Consider the following 19645-nt stretch of genomic DNA (forward strand, 5'->3'; position numbering starts at 1 on the left):
GATAGTAAATTTTATGTTATGCCTATTTCACCACAATTGCAAAAAAAGAAAAAGAAAACCAATGCCCTCCTCAACATCTACATCCTGGGGAGGACTGTGATGGGAGCATGTTCCAGCTCTGTGCTTTCTCATGTGGCCTCCTCAGACCTCAGACGTTCACATGGACGTCACAGGCTGGAGTACACCGATTCCCCAGGGGGGCGGGGGAGACAGAAGACTGTAAGGATGCCAGATGGCAGGGCTGTGGAGGGTGGGTGCCGTGAGGAGGAAGCGGAGGAGGGCATCCTGCGCATCCTGACACTGCACACCTCATGCAGCCATGGACAGGGCCTGGCGGCAGTGGGGGACGACCCTCCTCCCCATCTGCCTCGCCCTCGCCTTCTCCCTCACCGCCGTGGGCAGCAGCCACTGGTATGAGGGGACCCGGAAGGTGGCAAAGCCACTGTGCCGGGACCACCCAGGAGAACTGCCTTGCATTCACTTCACCAGGGACAGCAGGAGGGACAACGGGAGCCAGGCTGTCCAGTACATTTGGGAAACGGGGGACGACAAGTTCATCCAGCGCAGGTTCCACGTGGGGCTCTGGCAGTCCTGCGAGGAGAGCCTCAGCAGCACAGGTGAGTGCGGCCTGCAGGTTCTCGGGGTGACAGGTGCAGGTGGCCATGAGCAGCAGCTCTGCAGCCAGGCTGCCTGGGTTTGAATCCCAGCTCTGCCACTGTCTGCCTATATGTATCCTTGAGTAAGTCCCTCCACCTGTCTGAGTCTCTGTTTTCTCATCTATAAAATAGGAACAATTGCAGTTCTCATCTGTAGAGTCACTATTAATATAAAGATGAAATGACCTGATTCACATAAAGGACTGGCAACAGTGCCTGATACAGCGTCAGTATTTATCAACCCTTCACTTTTACCACTTGCTGGGGTCACCCAATCCCTGGAGAATAAAGAGTGGCCCCACCCAACCCTAAACTTCATCCCTGCACTTTTAAGGGGTCTTAGAATGGAAGGTTCTCTTAGATAACAGGCTTTGAACATCATCGATGGGAAGGGAACCCCTTTATGGAACAACTCTCAGAAGTAAGCCCCTTAACAAGTTTGACCTTTATCTCGAGCAATCCTTGAAATAACCCAGAAAAGTAAATATTATTTCCTCAGCTCGCAAATGAGGAAATGGAGTCTCAGAGAGTTTCAAGTCACATAGCCGGCAAGTCCATTTCTTCCCCGTTATATTACTCAGTGCTAATTCATCAACATCTTTTGAACTTCTGTGGCTTGGATAGGTTGGTGATGAGGGAAATGGTGAAGGAAGAGGAGAGAGAAGAGGGAAGGGAGGGGTGAGTATTTGGAACTCGTCTTTCAGAAAAGAGTGTTTTTACCTCATAAAGAGCTAAAGAGAGAAGAATTGGACTCCTCAGTGTTAGGCAGCCTGGCTGCAAACCCCAGGCCATGCTCGGGGCCAGAATTTTCTTCCTTTCCTGCTGAAAAAAAACCCCTGAAGGTGGAAAGGAGAGGACCCCTCTCCATCCTCATCTTTTTCTTGACCTCAGGCTTATTACATTAAGTTTTTGTACAGCTTTTAAATGTTCCTGGAGTCCCTAATTGCCTTTTGTTTTCTCATACTCATAACATCAGTTGTTTATTCCTGAGGTGTAAGTAAAAGGCAACAAGAAGGAACCTTCTGAGGTGCTGTGTACCCCTCCCTATCCCTACCCCAATGGTCATTGCGGAGGGGCGGTGCCAAGCCTTGCGCTCCCATATGCCCATCTCAGTGTCCGTGACCTTGGCTTTAAGTGTGGTGCAGACACTGCAGAGTTACCTGGCACTAAGGCTACTGGAGGGACTTTCCACACCCTTCTCCTATGCAGAGTAAACTTTCTTCCTGTAAGTCCACTCTCTCTATCCTCATGGACAGACACAGGAGGCTCATGCATCCCCAGAGGGTCCCCAAGACAGTCTCAGATTTTTGGTTTGGAAAATATGGTCACCATACCCATAGGCAAATTGCTGTGGAACTCCCACTCCCCTTCCAAGCCCCACCTGAAGAATGCCTGCTTTTATTTCCACAGCTGCATATAAGTGTCACACCAGTTACCAAATGTTGGTGTGCATGGCAATCACCCAGGGATTTTTTAAAATTCCAGATACCCAGCCCTGGAGATTTTGATTCAACAGGTCTGGGATGGGGTCTAAAAATCCCCATTCCTTTAAAAAAAATTTTAGCCATGGTAATATTTGCACATAGATAAGACATTGAATTGTTTTTGAAAGGCTTATAAGAAAATCTAACAGTCTCTTGCTCCTTCCTGCCCTATAACCTAGTCCCACCCTTCCTGGGAAACCACTTTTAGCTTAGTTGTTTCTTCTAGTATTTGCCTCTATGTTTCCAAAAAATAGGCGACATTCCTATCTTCATGTTAGACATCATCTATTGAGTTCCTATTATAACAGATAAGGATAACTCTCTCACACCACCACATCCCACGTCTGCTGTGCCATCCTCTTAATATAGTTATGTTGCTGTTTTATTTAAATCAATAAACCAACAATTTATTTAGACTGTGTAACTATTGGTTATTACAGAATCGAGGAGGTGTTATCATTGCCTTAAATCTCTTGTACAGCTGCTTGTTTTTCCTGGAATTTCTAATTGCAGTTTCTTTCCTCATCCTCATAGCATTGTTTTTCATTCCCCTCAGCTCTCTTCTAGCTGGTGGTATCTCTATTTATGATGAGCTCCCCCATGTCCCAGGGTACAGCAACGCCTCCTGGAAAGCGGGGACTCACAGCAGTGTAGAATGAATTCACCACAAACGATGTCCACGTCAGCCCCAGGAGTAGGAGAATGAAGGGATACAAAGGCCAGTGAGCCACAGTGGCGAGAGCTGAGATAAAACTGAAACGAGGAAAAATGTGACAACGGTTGTAACAAAGACTCATACGTGGTGTGGGGATGGAAAAGAGGAAGAGGTTATTTACAGCTCGGGGCATGGGGAAGGCTCCGTAAAGGAGGTGGCCACTGTGCAGGCCTCAAAGCAGGACTGTGATTTTAATAGATAGAGACGGGGTGTGAGGATATTCCAGGCAGACGGAACAGAGTGAGCAAAGGTCGGAGGCAGGGCAGCACAGGTGTTTGCATCCGAGTACAAAGCAGGGGAGACGAGGAAGACTCATTACAGAAGAACTTAACTCACATGGCTCTTCACCTGAAGCAGCTTCTCCTCCCCTGCAACATAAGGTCATGGTCACTCCAGGACAAGGAACCGAATGGGACAACATTCCCTAGAATGAAAAAGCCTACTTGGAGAAAAATTAGAAGCCTAATTAGAGAAAATAAAATTGATACTATTTGTAACGTCAGGGAGGCGAGGTCAGAGTAGAACCTGAACTTGAGGACAAGAGTTAGAATATTAGGTGGATGGAAACTGCTTCCCCATTCCCCAGTGACAAGGAGACTGGCAGAAGGGACTGTGCATGGCCTGGGCTTGAGGAAAGGGTGGGATTGGAAACCTCATCGCTTAAGCACCAGTAAAGGCACAAAATTTAGGGAGGATCAGAAGCAGCTGCAAACTATCTATCTGTAAGTGGTGAGTGCCTCATATATTTACACAAACACTACGCAGACAGATGATAAATTGTCCTGGACTTTCTGATAAAATATTGTTATGCATGTGGGAGGAGTGGGGGCTTTCTCAACCTGAAACAGGCCCGAAAGTACCATTAAGAGACTGTGTAAAGATCTTTCGGGCTTCTTCCTCTAGAGACAGGCGTCCCCTTGGTGCTTTTGTCAACCTATGGAGTGTTTTACCACACACACACTGTCTTCTCATGGATCACACCACTGAAAGGTTCATATACTGTTAGGAGCACACTCTGAAGTTTAAAAAGTGTTGATGTTCTCAGTATTCCTGGAGAAAGCCAAGGAAAAATAAAGGATGTATTTTTGACCACTTTCTGATTTATGTGTATCTTACATACTTGATGTCAAGCCAGAAAGAGACTTTAACGCGTGCCTTGCTGGGTTTTCTCAAAGATTACTCCACAGAGAGGCCTGTTGAGCTATTCCTTGTGAAATTAAATAAAAAGAGTTTTCCTACTCAAACAACTTTGGGAAATGCCACCGATCACATTTTCTTCTTGGAAATTCACACTAGCACATTAAAATCTCTGACAAGTCCCACAATAAAGAAACCTGTTTAATATTACATATCCCAGTGTGTCCCAAAATTAGTTGACCATAGAAAAAAAGCGTTTCTGTGGAATAAGGATGACTATTCTGTGAGATTAGTGTTCGGTGGAGCACTCTTTGGAAAGGGCTGATTTAGAACAACAGACTCATTTTACAGATGGCAAAACTGAGTCCTAGAGGTACAAGTGTCCCCACTGAAGACTGTGCAGCTCGATATTGGCAGAGCTAGACATGGGACTCAAACTTCTAAACTCTTACCCCAGACTTCCCATTACACCCAAAACTTAACTAAAGGACAATTGTCTTATTACTGTGTCCATCAATCTAAAAAAAAACCTCTGCTCACACTTTTAAATATTTCCTAACGTAATAAGGTAATCCAAATAAACCAAGGTCTCTAAATAGTGTCATCGCTTTTAAAAAGGAGGAAAGGACATCTCCAGAGCAACTTTCTTCTCCCCAGAGAATTACCATCAACTTCATGTGCTGTAAGATACCCCTAAAGTAAAAAATTTAGAATTAAATTTTTACTAAATAATAATTAAAATAATAGCAAACATATAAGGGAATAAAACAAAAGGCATACATCGGAGATTGCAAATAAATGCCTACAGGAGGTGATAACAAAGTGAATGAAGCAGGGCTAGCCTGCGGTGCCAATGACCTTGAAATCTCCTCACCTAAAGGGGGCAGCCTCTTTCTTGCTCAGCTCAGCTTTATGGTCACGTGGGCTTGTGAACTCAATGTTGTCAAATCCTCTGATTTTTCAAGGGAAGTAATTTATCGGGATTTCCACATGAAATCTCCCAGGATCTTGAAAACACTGCATAGGCTCCAGAAAGCCTGTCTGCAGTAGAATGTAGCCCGGGGCCCCCGGCTGCAGATTATTCCACACAAACATCTGCTATTTTGCCTAGTTTATCTCAAATGCCCGCGAGATTTGGAGGTAAATGGGAAGGCACCCAAACAGTGCTTTGGAGAGGAGGTCAGAATGGGTGAGGGGAGCTCAGGAGAACTGGAAGTAAGGACTCCAGACTGGGGAGGATACTCCTGAGCTCCCAGGAGAGGGTCCTCGTGGTTTCTGACCATCGCTGCCCCCTGAGGCCTCACTGGATGTTTTCCCTCTGAATCAGCTCCATCACCAACACCTAAAAATTGATCCTTTACCTGGAGTGAGGTTTTAGGACAGCCTCTGCACAAGTCACCTTGAACAGCTCTGCACTTCCTTCCTAATACCTAACGTGCCTTTCAGGGGAGGTAGCACCTTTGAATTTCTCCCTCTGAAACGAGATTTGAAATGAAAATTCCTGGTTCAGGCAGCGCTTAGACAAAATGTCCCTTTCCTTAGCCAAATGACTTAGTCAACAATTTCTGATTCTGATTCTCTGCTGTTCTGCTAAACTCAGAAAGTTCAAGGATGGGGGGCCCTGGAGCCCCCTAAGGGGTGGGGGAAACCAACAGAGAACGGATGCCAGAGGCAATCACTGGGGACTTGGACACCATTTCCTAGCTGGCTGGCTGCACCGTTTGGCTGGCCAGCACCGTCGAGCAATGTGGCACCCGCCGCTCTGGCTTCACAGGATTTATAAAGGTTTTTCCTTTTAATCCTGCTGACCTCATTCAAAAGGAACACCACTTCTGAGGATTGAGATTCATCAAGAGATCACCATGGTCTGACTCTTTTCGCCCAGGCTAACCTCACGCTTCTAAGCCATTGTGAATTCTCTTCATCTCCTTGGTTAGCCAGCACCATCTCTTTGTCCTGCCTTTGGCTCTGGACCTGGCCTTTGCTTTATTCCTGAGAGAAAAGGCAGCCTCTTCAGCAGATGAGACAGACCCTTACCCATTCATATACTACGTAGAAAAACAGCAGGTGGGAAGGCAGAAAAAGGTGCTGGATCTCAGGTGGGAAAACCCAGGTTCACGTCCTGACTCTACCAACCTGTTTCAGCCTGGCCTCCAAATGTGCAAAATAGGGGTGTTTGTATTTGCCTCTATCAATAATTAGACACACAGACAAGTATGAGGCAGTTCACAAAATACTTTCACGTCGGAGGACTTTTATTCTAACCACTTCGCGAGATGAAGAAAGCGAGGCTCAGAGATTTCAGGAAGCTTCCTATGATTAGTGATTGTGGCAGAACCAGACACCAGAGTCAGGCCTGGATTTGAATGCCACGTTCTGTCCCTGACGTCCATCTGTTGCTCTCACTGCTGGCCTGACGCAGGGGATATAGTGAGGATCTGATGACATGACCTGGAAAAAGGGCCTCCTCTGCCTCACAGCGCTTTGTGAAAGAGAGCAAATGTGAGCGCTGAGATTTCCCCAATGCTGTGGAGACCTCCCTGGTAGAACCAGGGGACCAGGATAAATCTTTGTTGCTGTGACCATAATACCACTGCTGCTGTGCAAACCAGTGAATCATCCAGGGAAAACGTCCAATTGCATCAATCCCAACCTGACTTAAATAAAAAGTTGCGAGGCCCCTGCGGCTGGATTAGCAGCCCAGTCCCTGACTCTGTGGCCCTCAGCCCCAGGTGGTACATTTACCTCCTTCAGACTGCTTGTGGTGGACAGTTACGTGACACACGTGTTCCTGATGCACAAGCAAGTCAGAAAGTATCCCCGCAGAGCAACCCGACCAAACGGCTGCATCATAAACCCAGATGTGGTTCCTCTTCTTCCCACAGCCCCGCAGAAGGGCCGTGTAGGAGCGAAAACACCAGGGCACTTGGAGTGTCAGGAAGACGAGCTGGCAAATCTTAAGGTTCATGGCCTTTAGGCACGTACCACATGAAGTGTGTATCTGTTCACACATATGGTCCTTCCCGGGAGAGCCTGATGAGGTAGAAGGTGACTGCCTCATCAGAAGGCCGGTGCTAAAGAAGCCAAAAGGTGGGCTCTATGGTGGGGGTTCAGGTGGATGGAGGGAGGACCTAAGAAAAAGAGGAATTTAGACTTGAGGCTGGAGGAAGTAGGGAGCCACTGTATGTTCCTGAATAGAAAAGTGACGTGGAATTTTCTCTCTTATAAAAGAAAAGTATTTTCTGAAGTCTAAAGATTTTCCCCAAAGTTATTTCTGTCCTTGAAAACTTCCAGAGAAGATAGGTGATCTCAGGGTACTTACAGTCTAGAAATAAATAATGATTCATGCTAACTGTGTGCAAAAATAACGCAATGAGATCGTTTTATTCTAATAAGGTTTAAATGCATATTAACTGTGAGAGAAGCTTTCTTATCTATTATCTCGTTTGATTTTCAAAGCAAGGTTAATGTGGAGACTTTGGAACCAGTTTTATTTAGAGATAGGAAAGCCATTCCATTGAAGAGTTGATGACCTGTGCCCTCTTGCTTTGGCTCTTGCTCTGTTTTAGCTGCTACCAGCCCAAACTGAGAGCAGCTCCCTTTGTCTCGGCCATCTTTGTGTCCCCTGGCACTTACCCTAATAAGGCTTGCTGGATTGCATTAAATCAGTGATGTGGCAGGATAGAATTGGGCTTGGCCTCTACGGGCCTGAGTTCTAATGCTGAAACTGTCTCTATCTGTGCTGTCTTGTGCCATCCATTTTCCTCAGAGGTCCCTGGGCCCACTCCTCGAAACCACGCAGGGAAGAACCAGGCGATTTCCCAGGTTCCTCCCACTCTATAGTCTGTGATTCAATTTGGGGCTGAAGTATTTATTAATGGAGAGAGAGTGGGGACCCACCTGGGACAGGACCTCAGAGGGTAATTGCTATGGCCTCAATCCTCCATCGGTCACTCACCCCCCAATCCAGAATTTAGTTACATCCATACACACGTAACTACTTATGGACTTAGCTTTTTCAAAGGAACTGCACGTCTAAGGCAGCAACACAAGCTTTTCCAGCCAGTGTGTGCACCATGAAAGATGATCCAGGCAAAGCACACCACACACATACACACCCCCTTGCCCGGGAATGCAAAATAAGTCTGGTGGTGGCTTCTGCCCAGTATTGGGGACACACACAATAACTTCTCCCTTTCCTTTCATGCTCCAGAAAGTGTGATGGAATGCAAGCAGCTAGGGCACTTAGTGACAGAGATAGTTCTGAATCTGCTCTAAGTCATTTACAAAAGTCATTACAAACTTTGTTGTTTTCCCTTTAACCAGAAACAAATTATTGGAGACTCATCTCATAATGGATGGTGTTTGGGAAGCTGAGAACCACGGGTCTAAGCCTCCCAGCATCAGACCAGAAGGGTTAGTTCTGCTGCAGTAACAAACCACCCTTAAATCCTAGTTGTTTAAACCAACAAATTTATTTCTAACTCATTCTATATGTACTTTTCAGGTTGGCAAGGGGTGTCTCCTGACTGCAGCCATTCGGGGACCTAGGCTGATGGAGACTCCACCTGGATATGTGGTTCTGTGACCACAGTCAGGGGAATGAGAATCAGATGGACAATGCCTGGGCTCTGAAAGCTCAGGACCACCAGTGACCCACCTCCCTTCCACTCCCAATTCATTGGCCACAGAGAAGTCATACAGGCAAGCCTGCATTCACTAGTATGTGATTGTATTAAGCTCTCACAGGGAAAGGCACCACATGTCTGTGAACAATACAACAGTCTGCCACACACCCCAAGCCTTGTTCAAAATGACCGGCGGGGACACTGAAGGGGCTAGGGACACCGCTGGCCCCTCATCACAAAGGCTAACACTACTTAACGTACACATTCTCTTTATCTTCTAGGTGAAGAGTGTAGAAGTTTCCAGAGTATAATACCAGCTGAAGAACAAGGTGAGTACCTTACTCATGTTGTGTCTTACAGCTCTCCTCCCAATCCAGAAAATTGCTATTGTTTTTGTTGGGGTGAGGGAAATGGTGAGAGAGTTACTTATGGTTTTTCCATGAACTTGAGTCCAAAAGCTAGCACCACTGGCTCTCTTCATGTGACCTGGTGGTGTTGGAAAATGTTCAACAAACAACTTTGCTTGTTTGCCTTGAGGGAGGGAAAGCCTTGATTGGTAGTGTTTGCCAATTTCCAGGGTGTAAATACTTCCACCGTGGCTAATTTCAAGCTATCCATCTGAGGTGAATGCAGAGTTGGGAAGAGATGAGCTCTGGCACACCACTGCCGATAACACTTTTTCTTCTCTGAGACACTCATCCAACTTATACTTACTTTCTTAGTATATGTTTTCCCAGCTAGAATAGAGGTTTTGTAAAGGCCTGGGTCACTTCTGTTTCATTCATTGCTGCGTCTCCAGTACCTAATGTGCCTCACAGGAGGCCTTTTACAAATGTTAGCTTCCCTTCGTGTCCCCTTTATCTGTTCACCTCCACATCCAACACAGTTCCTTGAAGCCTGTAGGTGGGATCCCATCCAGAGGGTAAGTAACTGGTTCACATAGGAACAGGTGAGGTTTTGACATCTCTAACCAGGGCTCTTAATACTCTCAGACTCTTCCTTGTGTAAGTTTGTCTAGCTTCTTCTTTAAAAAGACAAATGTCTTGTGGTGGAATCAAAACAACAAGTTAATTTTTGAACTGGGGAATGGAGACCCTAGTATCTCTCATGTAATCACGTCAGAGTCTTGCTTTAGTTCTTTATTTTTTTTCCCTAGTTTTCTTCCCCGCTAAAGACAGTCTTTATAAACTCATCCTTCAAGCCCTAGGAGCCCCCTTTCATTGCCAGCTTTCCAAAATTCAGCAGAGGTATCTGTGGTTTTTCACCGTGTGGTGTTTGTTGTTTTTTGTTTTTGTTTTAGAAGTGAACTAAATCAAAAGATTGAATATCCTAATACTTCTGATTTCTAAATGCCCAGCATCTCTCATCCCTACATCTTGCAGGTGTGCTGTGGCTGTCTGTTGGAGCTGAGGTCCTAAATATCCTTCTGATGTTGACAAGTGCCATCCTCCTGGGCTCCAGAATGAGTTATCGCAGTGCTGGGGTCCACTGGTTCAAGGTGGATGCCTCTGTAGCCATCCTCTTGGTGCTTGCAGGTACTCCTCCATTAGCATCATTAGAAAAACTTCGTTCCACACAACTTGCCCCCGAGGAAACTGGCAGAGCTTCAGGCTGGCTCTTTCCTGTCAGTGGCCAGTTCAGCAAGATAGCTGCTCCCCCGGAGAAGTCACTGAGTTAATCCCATTGGGAGAAGCAATGATGCTTTGGGTACGTGATGAAAAGAAAAGGGATAGGCAAAGATGGTGAAAAAAAAATGTATCAGTGTGTCTTTATCACAATCCTAGGAAGGAAGTACACTGTCTCTGAGAATAGAAGGTGCCTAATTTAGTACAATGATTAGGCATGAGTCCGGGCAGAAATACTGCCCGGTTACTTAATGGTTGTGTGACCCTGGGCAAGTTACCTAACTTCTCTAAGCTAGATATCTCAAAAATCTATGGTGATGACTAAATAAGAATGCATCTCATATATAGTAAGTACTCAATAAGTGGTAGCTTGTTAAAAATTATTATCCAAGTTTGGTGTAAATATCCCAGAAGAATAAAGAGCTCCTTTTTTTGGTCTTACTTCTATATTCTCCAAGCAACTTAATTTGGTCTCCTGAGTGGGCCTTTTACCAAGAAAAGAACCCTGAACAATGACTTCCTTCATTTCTCTGGCTGGATACACAAGGCTCTGTTGATAGGCCTCCGTCCAGTTGATAGATCATTTCTGTGCTTGATAAGTATAATGCATCTTTTCCAAACCTTATCATCAGTGAAAAGGATGACAAATCCAATCTCTGGAATTTCATAGCAAAGAGCCAGGCCTCTTTGGAGGCTCTTGGAGGCTCCTCCCCACGTCCTGGCGTCCCTCAAAGTCCCTTAAGGTCATGAGTAGGCCTCCTTCTGGATGTCTCTTTAGTTTCAACTGTGCGAATGAGACGTCAAGTGGAATGTGTAAAGATTTATAAGTGTAGGTGCATTATAAGGACTTGAGACAGTCCCATTAATATATAAATAATTGCTCCTACCAATTAAAACTAATTTCTATTTGGACCACTAAAGTTGATCCACAGTTGGCCACTGCCCGTGGGAGGAATGACATGGCAAAGGGACCCACACCACTGTGTAGATTCGTGAGTACAATAAGAAATGAGTGTATGTATGAAACATGAAGACTTCTTGGAAGGGCTCAAGAAGGGTGCTGGGGCGGTCCTTATATCCAACTCATGCCAGGTGGAGAAATCGCATTCTTAACTCAAAGCTCACAGAGCTTTCCTTGTGCAGGGCTCCTAGGTATGCTGGCACACATCATGTACACAACCATTTTTCAAATCACCGTGAACCTTGGGCCAGAAGACTGGAGGCCTCAGACGTGGGGCTATGGCTGGTCATACTGGTGAGTTATTGCCCGGGGAGCTCAAGCTCGGAGGGACCAGTGAGGATATACGCAGGTGTTGTAGGACCTCTGATTTTGGTCATAGCTCTGGCACCTGCTACGTTTGTGACTGCGGATTACTTTCTTAAACTCTCTGTAGCCCAACTTCCTTATCTGTATAGTGACAATACCTGTCTCAGATGTTTTCATCAACATTTAAAGAGGTTATGTTTCTAAAATGTTTGGCACAGAGAAAAGTCCTCAAGAAATGGAGACATTGTTGTTATTACATTCTTAAACACAGCTTAGGGGAAAATGTCCTGAGCTACAACTCCTAATAAATACTTCAATGGGGGAGACCCAGCCTCTGTTTCTAATGAAAAGACAAGACCATGACATGGCAGTTCTGTCTCTAACGGAAACACTCAGCCATGTCATACAAGACCACAGGGGTTCTCTTTGATGTGGACCTCCGAACCACAGGTGCGTCTTAAAAATATATCTACATATGCTTACATTTTCATCCTGTGTAACAACCTGTGTTAGCTTCCTCTTTGTAAAATAAATAACACTGTCAGGGCTTACTCCCTCATGCTACTATTCCAGGGTTTGGTGAACATGTCTGTGTTACTGTTATCCATAAGCTTCTTGATTGTCAAGCCGTATTTAAGAATGATTGGAAGCTCTGGAAAGTGGTTGGTACTTAGTTACTCATAGACTTTTTTTTTTTTTTTTTTTTTTTTTGTAATTGATTGGATATGGAGCCATCTATTTTACCTGGGAATTCCACCCCATGAAAACATACACAAATGTCAGTGTGTAGAGGTTGTTTCTCAACCACCACTTTGCTGGGTTCTGTTGAAAGATGAAACATGTAGACCATTATCTCAGAAGGCAAATAAGCTTCCAGAGGGTAGGGATATAAAAATGCCAATCTCCATTGCCAGTGTCCTGGCTAGAACCAACAACAATAATACCAAAACGTAACACCTACATGTAGTAGAGGCTGTGCTGAGTACTTCTCAAGCAGTAACTCATTGAATTCCTCACAACCACCCTGTGGGCAGTGTTACTGTTATTCCGGTTTTGCAAATGAGGAAACTGACACAGAGAAGTGAAGTCACCACCTCAAAGTTGCACAGTTAATAAGAGATGGGTGCAAACCCCAGGTGCAAATTCAGCACAATGACTCCAGAATTCGCTCTCTTAACCATCAGGCTACAACACATCGGCTGGTCTCTGAAACTTGTGATCCAAGATCCAGGCCCAAATTGGGTAGAACTGGGAGCTGGTTTGTCACCAGACTGACCCCCAGCAGGAAGCCCTGGAACATAGCCCCTCTGCTGTTTTCTAACTGTGCCTTTTATTGACAGTCTCGCCTGGGGTTCTTTCGCCCTCTGCATGGCGGTGTCAGTCATGGCCATGAGCAGATACACGGCAGCCCGCCTGGAATTCACAGAGAAGCAGAGGATACAGAAGGGCAGTCAACACTCTCAACACAACTTCCTGGAACCCAAGCCTTCGGAAAGAGCTCGGGAAAGAGAAGCTGCTCCCAGCCCTGAGGGGCATGCCCTCATGAGTTTATCTGAGTACCTGCCACCAGGTGCCCCAGTCAAGGTGTCCATGTGTTAGCCAGTGCTCGTGGCTGCTGGATCTGCACAGGCAGACAAGCCAGGCACTTCAGTCTACTAATGAACACCTCTGGGGTAGGCTTCAGAATGCTGTGGTCCAGGTAAACCTTCTACCCACCATCTCATCCTTCACTAAAGAGCTTTAGCTTCAGCTTCTGATTCCCGTTAAAATGCCAGCATCTTCAAGTGAGATAACACTTACAGAATATATCGGCCATTGACACTCTAGTATAAATTAACATCTCAGGCTTTCCTGACAGTGAGTTTAATAAGGATAACAAAGAAAAAGGGAGCATGTGAGCACTAAGAGAAGCTGAGGAAAGGGGAAAGAAAGACTCTAACTGCAAAGAATGTAAAATGTGTTGCCCATACAGCTTTGTTGACAGAAGAGTCCAGATATTTTTTCCTTAACTGACACACACAAACTGATAGTATGTATGACTATCCCATGCTTTCTTTTTAATTTTAATCAAGAAGACATGAATTTCAAAATAACTTTTTTGTCATTTTAAAAATACTTTTTCTTTGAAATTTGGTAATTTCTATCTATAGTAAAATCAGTTTGGAAGGATAATCAAATGATAAAACAAAATGAGAACAGTCAAATGGAATGACATCTTATCATAGTTAAGTGGAACAAATGTTTGAATTGTGCTTAAATTGCGAGGCACTCTTGCTTCTAAAACTAAACACTGCTAAACATGCCAGTCTTGTTTGCAGCAGTGTTCCCTAATGTGTTCAGTTACAATATTGTATAAATTTATCTTATATTTTAAATTAACCATGTTATAGAAGCCACAGGTTAGACACGTAAGTTAGGTTTTTGAAAATAAAATGGACTGCCAAATTCTAACAAACCCAAATATATTCTTGCTCAGATTCATTTTAAAAATGTACTTACATGTTTAGTGAACACATCATTTCTGGGAGAAAAAAAAACCCTAATGTTTCAAATAAAATCACTCAATCTGTTTATACTGAACTGTAATATTATACTGTCATACGAGTAGAATTAGGGAAAATTCAGCTGACTTCTTCATGTCTGGGGCACTAGTCAAGTACCTGCCTAACAGATGGTGGTCTCATGGAATACTGTATTTTGTTGAGTGAAGTGTATTTGAAGAGATATATAGAATAGAATTTTCCAGAATTAGCTCAATACAGAGAAGGCTGGGGTTCCCTGGGCCATTTCCTCACATAGAGCAGAAGGGTTTGTACCCAGTAGCCTCTGCCCTCCACAGGGTGTATATTCTTTTATATGATTCACAATCCCTGTGTACCTGTGCAGGTAGATCCTGTAGTCACAAAATCGGGTCACAGTCTGACCCTAGAGAGAAAGAAATGCCCTGGAAATATTTCCAAAGAGACGCTTGCTTAGTTCTCTCTCCAAAAAAAAAAAAAAAAAAAAAGAGAAGAAAAGAAAAGAAAAAAGCATATCTATAGAGAATGTGGCCGAAGGTGACAAGGAAGAAAAGAATTTTCTGAAGCCACGTGAGAGAAGTTGACCTCATCAAATGGCACAGGTGGCACCTGGAGAAAGGAGCCAGTGATCAATTAGACACCGGGCAGGGCAGAGGCTCAAGTCAAAACCAATGTTTGCTACATCCTCTGAGCTCCTAAGGCACTTTAACAATTTTGAAATATCGATTTTGTGAAAGTTTAACATATGTAGAGAAAAGTGCACAAACACTAAGTGTACAGCTTAATGAATTTTTAGGCAGGGAGCATAGCTGTGCAACTTCCCAGATCAAGAAACAGAACCAAGGCATCTCATTTTCATCTATCTTGGCTATAAGAGAGACCCAGGTGTATTTTAATTCCTTGTATATTGAAATAATTTCTTTATATAGCTGTTCCCCTCTTATGGATTATAAATTATTTCTCTATGGCAAGAACTATTCTCTGTACACCCCTCATCTAGAACAATGATTGGCAAATGGAATTCCCCCCACACACACACACAGAGATATATCTGGAAGTATATATATGTGTATATACAGAGGGTACCAAAAAAAATGTGTACACATTTTAAGAAAGGAGAAAACTGTATTAAAATTGTAATAATATATACCGATAACAAAAGATGAATACAAGTCATGGGTATACATTTTTTTTGGCACCCCTGGTATATAGAGATTCTATCTAGCAAATGAGTATATATCCATTCTATCAAATAGACATTTTTTTTTAGCATTTTGTGGAAAGTAATATAGCTTGTGATTAAGGGCATGGACTCCAGAGCCAGGCTGCCTGAAGGTAAATCCTAGCTCCTCACCTAGACCTTGGGCAAGTCAATTGTTTCTCTATACCTCAGTTTTCTCATCTATAAAATGAGAGAATAATCCTGTCTATTTTAAGGGTTGTGAGTGCTGAGTGCATTAGTATATATGAAGATCTTAGAACAATGCCTGCAACAATGGAAGAATTAATTGCTAATATCTGCCATGTGCAAAGCACTGCATTAGGTCCCATAAGTATATAAGGAAACAAGATAGAGTCTGAGCCATTGCCAATGAGGGAACAATAGTGAAATCTTAGTGATTGTGTCCAAGAGAAAGCCAGGGTCAAATGAATACAAATGCACCAACCATTTAGCTTGGAAGCCATCCATCCTTAACTAGTCATTCAGTAAATTTTATCAGGTATTTACAATGTTCCAGGCAAAACACCATTTCTCCTAGAAGTAAGGAGTCAACCTTCTTCCTTTTCTGGTATCAGCCAAATGCCTGTTTGGGGTCAGTTAACAAAATGGTCCATGTCTACTGTCTACTTATTGTACTTACAGACAAGGTAGTTTCCAGAGTGTCCGTTGTTCTGAATAACAAATCCATCATCAGGAGGAACCAGCTCTGGAGCTCCGTGATCTTCCCTGACCAGCCTCAGGGAACTCATGAGGCAAGGGGTGCATGTCTCCTCTGACACAATGAGTGACAAAAACAGGTGGCAGCTGACTCGAAGTGGTTGGGCAAGAACAAAGAGTTTACAGATGAAGAACTGAGAAAGTGGCAGTCTGATCCCAGCAAGCCAACTATTTTTCCAGAATTAGTGAATTTAGCTCTAAACTGGCTCAATTGGCTCAGAGTCTTTTTCACTGATGGCTTTGTTGGAATTGATGACTCGGCTGCATTTCTGTCATCACACAAACCTCCTTGGGAAACCATAGCTGAGTAGTCTGGGCAGAAAGGGATTTCTTCGAAGAGCAAAATAAGGTTAGTAGGCCTACCTAGTGAGATTAGTCATATTTGCTCATGTAAACGTTTTTCATTCCTTCAACACCTGTGTATGTAAAGCACTGTGTGGGTGTCATGGAGATACAAGGAGGAGTAAGAACGTACCCCTGCCCTCAAGGGGCCAACTATAAAAACAATATAGGGAGATCCAAGATGGTGGAGTAGATAAACACTGTGCTCGCCTCAGCCCATGAACACATCAAAATTACAACTAAGTTATAGAATCTGGAGAACCATATGAAGTCCTGCTGAACAGAAATTTGGTAACTAAGGATATAAAGAAGAAGCCACGATGAGACTGATAAAGGGGTAGAGACACAAAATAGGCTGGTCGCACACCCACGTGTGGCAGTTGAAATTGGGAGAGATATGTCAGCCACAGAGGTTCCCCACAAAGGAGCAAGGGACCCCAGCCCTTCAAACCAAGCTCCCCAGTACAGAGTACTGGTGCTGGGAAGAGGAGTCCCCTCAACTTCTGGCTGTGAGAAACAGAGGTGATGCCCACCATCCAGGGGGGATGGAATGCTGCAGGGAAACACAGCCATCCTCTTAAAGGGACTCACCACACAGGCACTCACCCTGAGCTCCAGCAGAGGGACGGTGACTCTGGGGGCATTGGAGCCATATGGGGAAAGACAGAGTTGTGTAACTTCAGGGTGAGGACTGGAGGGACAGTCCCCATTTTCCCTGTGAGTGGCCCTCGTCCATGTAGCTGGCATGTGGGCATCATGTTTCCTGTGTTGAGCCCGCCTTCACAGGCCAAATCTGAATCTGATTGGCCTAGTGACCCCACTGCTCCACCTTGCTGACTCCCTGGGGCCCTGCCTCACCCAACTTCCTTACTGCAGGAGGCTTTATCAGCAGCTGAACCTTACAGGAGCTGGCAGGTGGAAGTAGGCCTGGGAGTGTCCTGGCTTTTTGCGGTGCTTCCCCAGACCTGGTACTGGTGGCAGCCATCCTCGGTTAGCAGCGTGGCCTCTCCCACATGCCTCCAGGTCCAGCACAGGCAGTGACCAACCATGGATCTTTTTGTAGCTCCTACCAGATAGTCCCTGGCCAGTCACAGGCAATGGGTGACCTGGGCCTGTCCCAGAGCCCCTCCCAAGATGCTCCAGAACCAACATACTTGGAGATTGGCTTCAGACCACAGCAGCACACCATTCAATTAGCCCCACAAGTGGCATGTCCAAAAAGCAGTCTCAACAGGCACCAGAGCCCACTGGGGCGAATCCCAATTAGTGCACTAAGCCCCCTGCACCGCAGCACATAAGCTGTGGATGTGGCCAAACCCCACAATCAGTCAGCCTGAGAATCAATACCATCCACTAACATGCCAACAGCAATCAGGCTCAACTGTAAGAGAAGGACACACACAACCCATGCAAGGGACACTTCTGGAGCACCCAGCTCAGGTGACCAGGGAGATTGTGCCACTGGGCCCCACAGGATTCCTACTACATAAGGCCACCCAGCAAGACTGGGAGACATAGCAGCTCTACCTAATACATAAAAACAAACAGAGAGGCAGCCAAAATGAGGAAACAAAGAAATACATCCCAAATGAAACAACAAGAAAAAGTTTAGAAAAAGAACTAAATGAAAGGGAGGCAAGCAACCTACCAGAGACAAAGAGTTCAAAACAATGGTTATAAGGATGCTCAAGGAACTTAGTGAGAACTTCAACCAAGAGATGGTAAGTATAAAAAGAACATAGAAACCATAAAAAAAGAACCAGTCAGAAGTGAAGAATACAGAAACTGAAATGAAGAATGCACTAGAAGGAATCACCAACAAACGAGATGAAGCAATTTGGAAGACAAGGTAGCAGAAAACACCCAATTGGAACAGCAAAGGGAAAAAAGAATTTAAAAATGAAGGCAGTTTAAGGGGCCTGTGTGACAACATCAAGCACAACAACATTTTCATTATAGGGACACCAGGAAGAGAAGAGAGAGCAAGGAATTAAAAACCTATTTGGAGAAATAATGTTGGAAAACTTCCTTAACCTGGCCAAGAAAATAGACATACAAGCCCAGGAAGTGCAGAGAGTCCCAGAAAAGATGAACCCAAATAGGCCCACACCAAGACACATTATAATTAAAATGGCAAGGGTTAAAGACAAACGGAGAATCCTAAAAGCAGCAAGAGAAAAGCAGTTAGTTACCTACAAGGGAGCTCCAAAAAGACTTCCAGCCGATTTCTCAACAGAAATTTTGCAGGCCAGAAGGGACTGGCAGGAAATATTCAACGTGATGAAAAACAAGGACCTACAAACAAGTGTATTCTACCCAGCAAGGCTATCATTTAGAATCAAAAGAAAGATGAAGAGCTTCCCAGAGAAGAAAAAGCTAAAGGAATTCATCACCACCAAACCAAACCTGTATTACAAGGAACACTAGAGGGACTTCTCTAAGACAGAAGAAAGAAAAAAAAAGATCAAAATTATAAATAATAAAATGGCAATTGGTATATATCTATCAACAATTACTTTCAATGTAAATGGATTAAATGCTCCAATCAAAAGACATAGGAGGGCTGAATGGATAAGGAAACAAAACCTTTACTTATGCTGCCTACATGAGACTCACTTCAGATGGAAAGATACACAGAGACAGAAAGTAAAGGGATGGAAAAAGTTATTTCATGAAGATGGAAATGAAAAAAACAACAAAAAAAGCTGAGTTAGTTAGCAATACTTATCCCAAACAAAAATAGACTTTAAAACAAAGACTAAACGAAAGACAAAGAAAGACCCAGTGATCCCACTTCTGGGTATTTATCTGAAGAAACCCAAAATGTTACTTGGAGGGGATGTGTGCATCCATATGTTTATTGCAGCATTGTTTACAATGGCCAAGATGTGGAGGCAGCCTGGGTGTCTGTCGATGGATGAATGGATAAAGAGGAGGTGGTACATATATACAATGAAATATTGCTCAGCCATGAAAGGGAATGTGTTCTTGCCATTGGACCTGGAGGATATTGTGTTGAGTGGAGTATGTGAGACAGAGAAAGACAGATGCAATGTGATTTCACTTATATGTGGAGTCTACAGAACAAAATAAACAGAACAGAAACAGACTTATAGATACAGAGAACATTTTGATAGTTGCCAGATGGGAAAGGAGTTGGGAGAGTGGGTGAAAAAGGGGAAGGGATTAAGAAGCACAAATTGGTTGTTACAAAGTAGTCATGGGGATGTAGGGTACTGCATAAGGATTATAGTCAACAATATTGTAATAACTACGTATGGTGTCAGATGGGTACTAGATTTATCAGGGTGATAGATGGGAGGGGGTTTGGGG

General features: G+C 44.2%; 1 protein-coding gene across 1 annotated transcript; it reads left to right on the forward strand.

Moving 5' to 3' along the window:
- The first annotated feature begins 319 nt into the window (after nucleotides 1-319).
- On the forward strand, nucleotides 320-13960 carry GSG1L2 (GSG1 like 2). Its single transcript, XM_033089099.1, has 5 exons — nucleotides 320-617; nucleotides 8902-8949; nucleotides 10003-10155; nucleotides 11389-11500; nucleotides 12853-13960. The coding sequence occupies exons 1-5, from the start codon at nucleotides 320-322 to the stop codon at nucleotides 13109-13111; spliced, it is 870 nt and encodes a 289-aa protein (XP_032944990.1). The 3' UTR covers nucleotides 13112-13960.
- Nucleotides 13961-19645: the final 5685 nt, after the last annotated feature.

The sequence above is a fragment of the Rhinolophus ferrumequinum genome, chromosome 21 (genome assembly GCF_004115265.2).
Source record: "Rhinolophus ferrumequinum isolate MPI-CBG mRhiFer1 chromosome 21, mRhiFer1_v1.p, whole genome shotgun sequence".
Lineage (NCBI taxonomy): Eukaryota > Metazoa > Chordata > Mammalia > Chiroptera > Rhinolophidae > Rhinolophus > Rhinolophus ferrumequinum.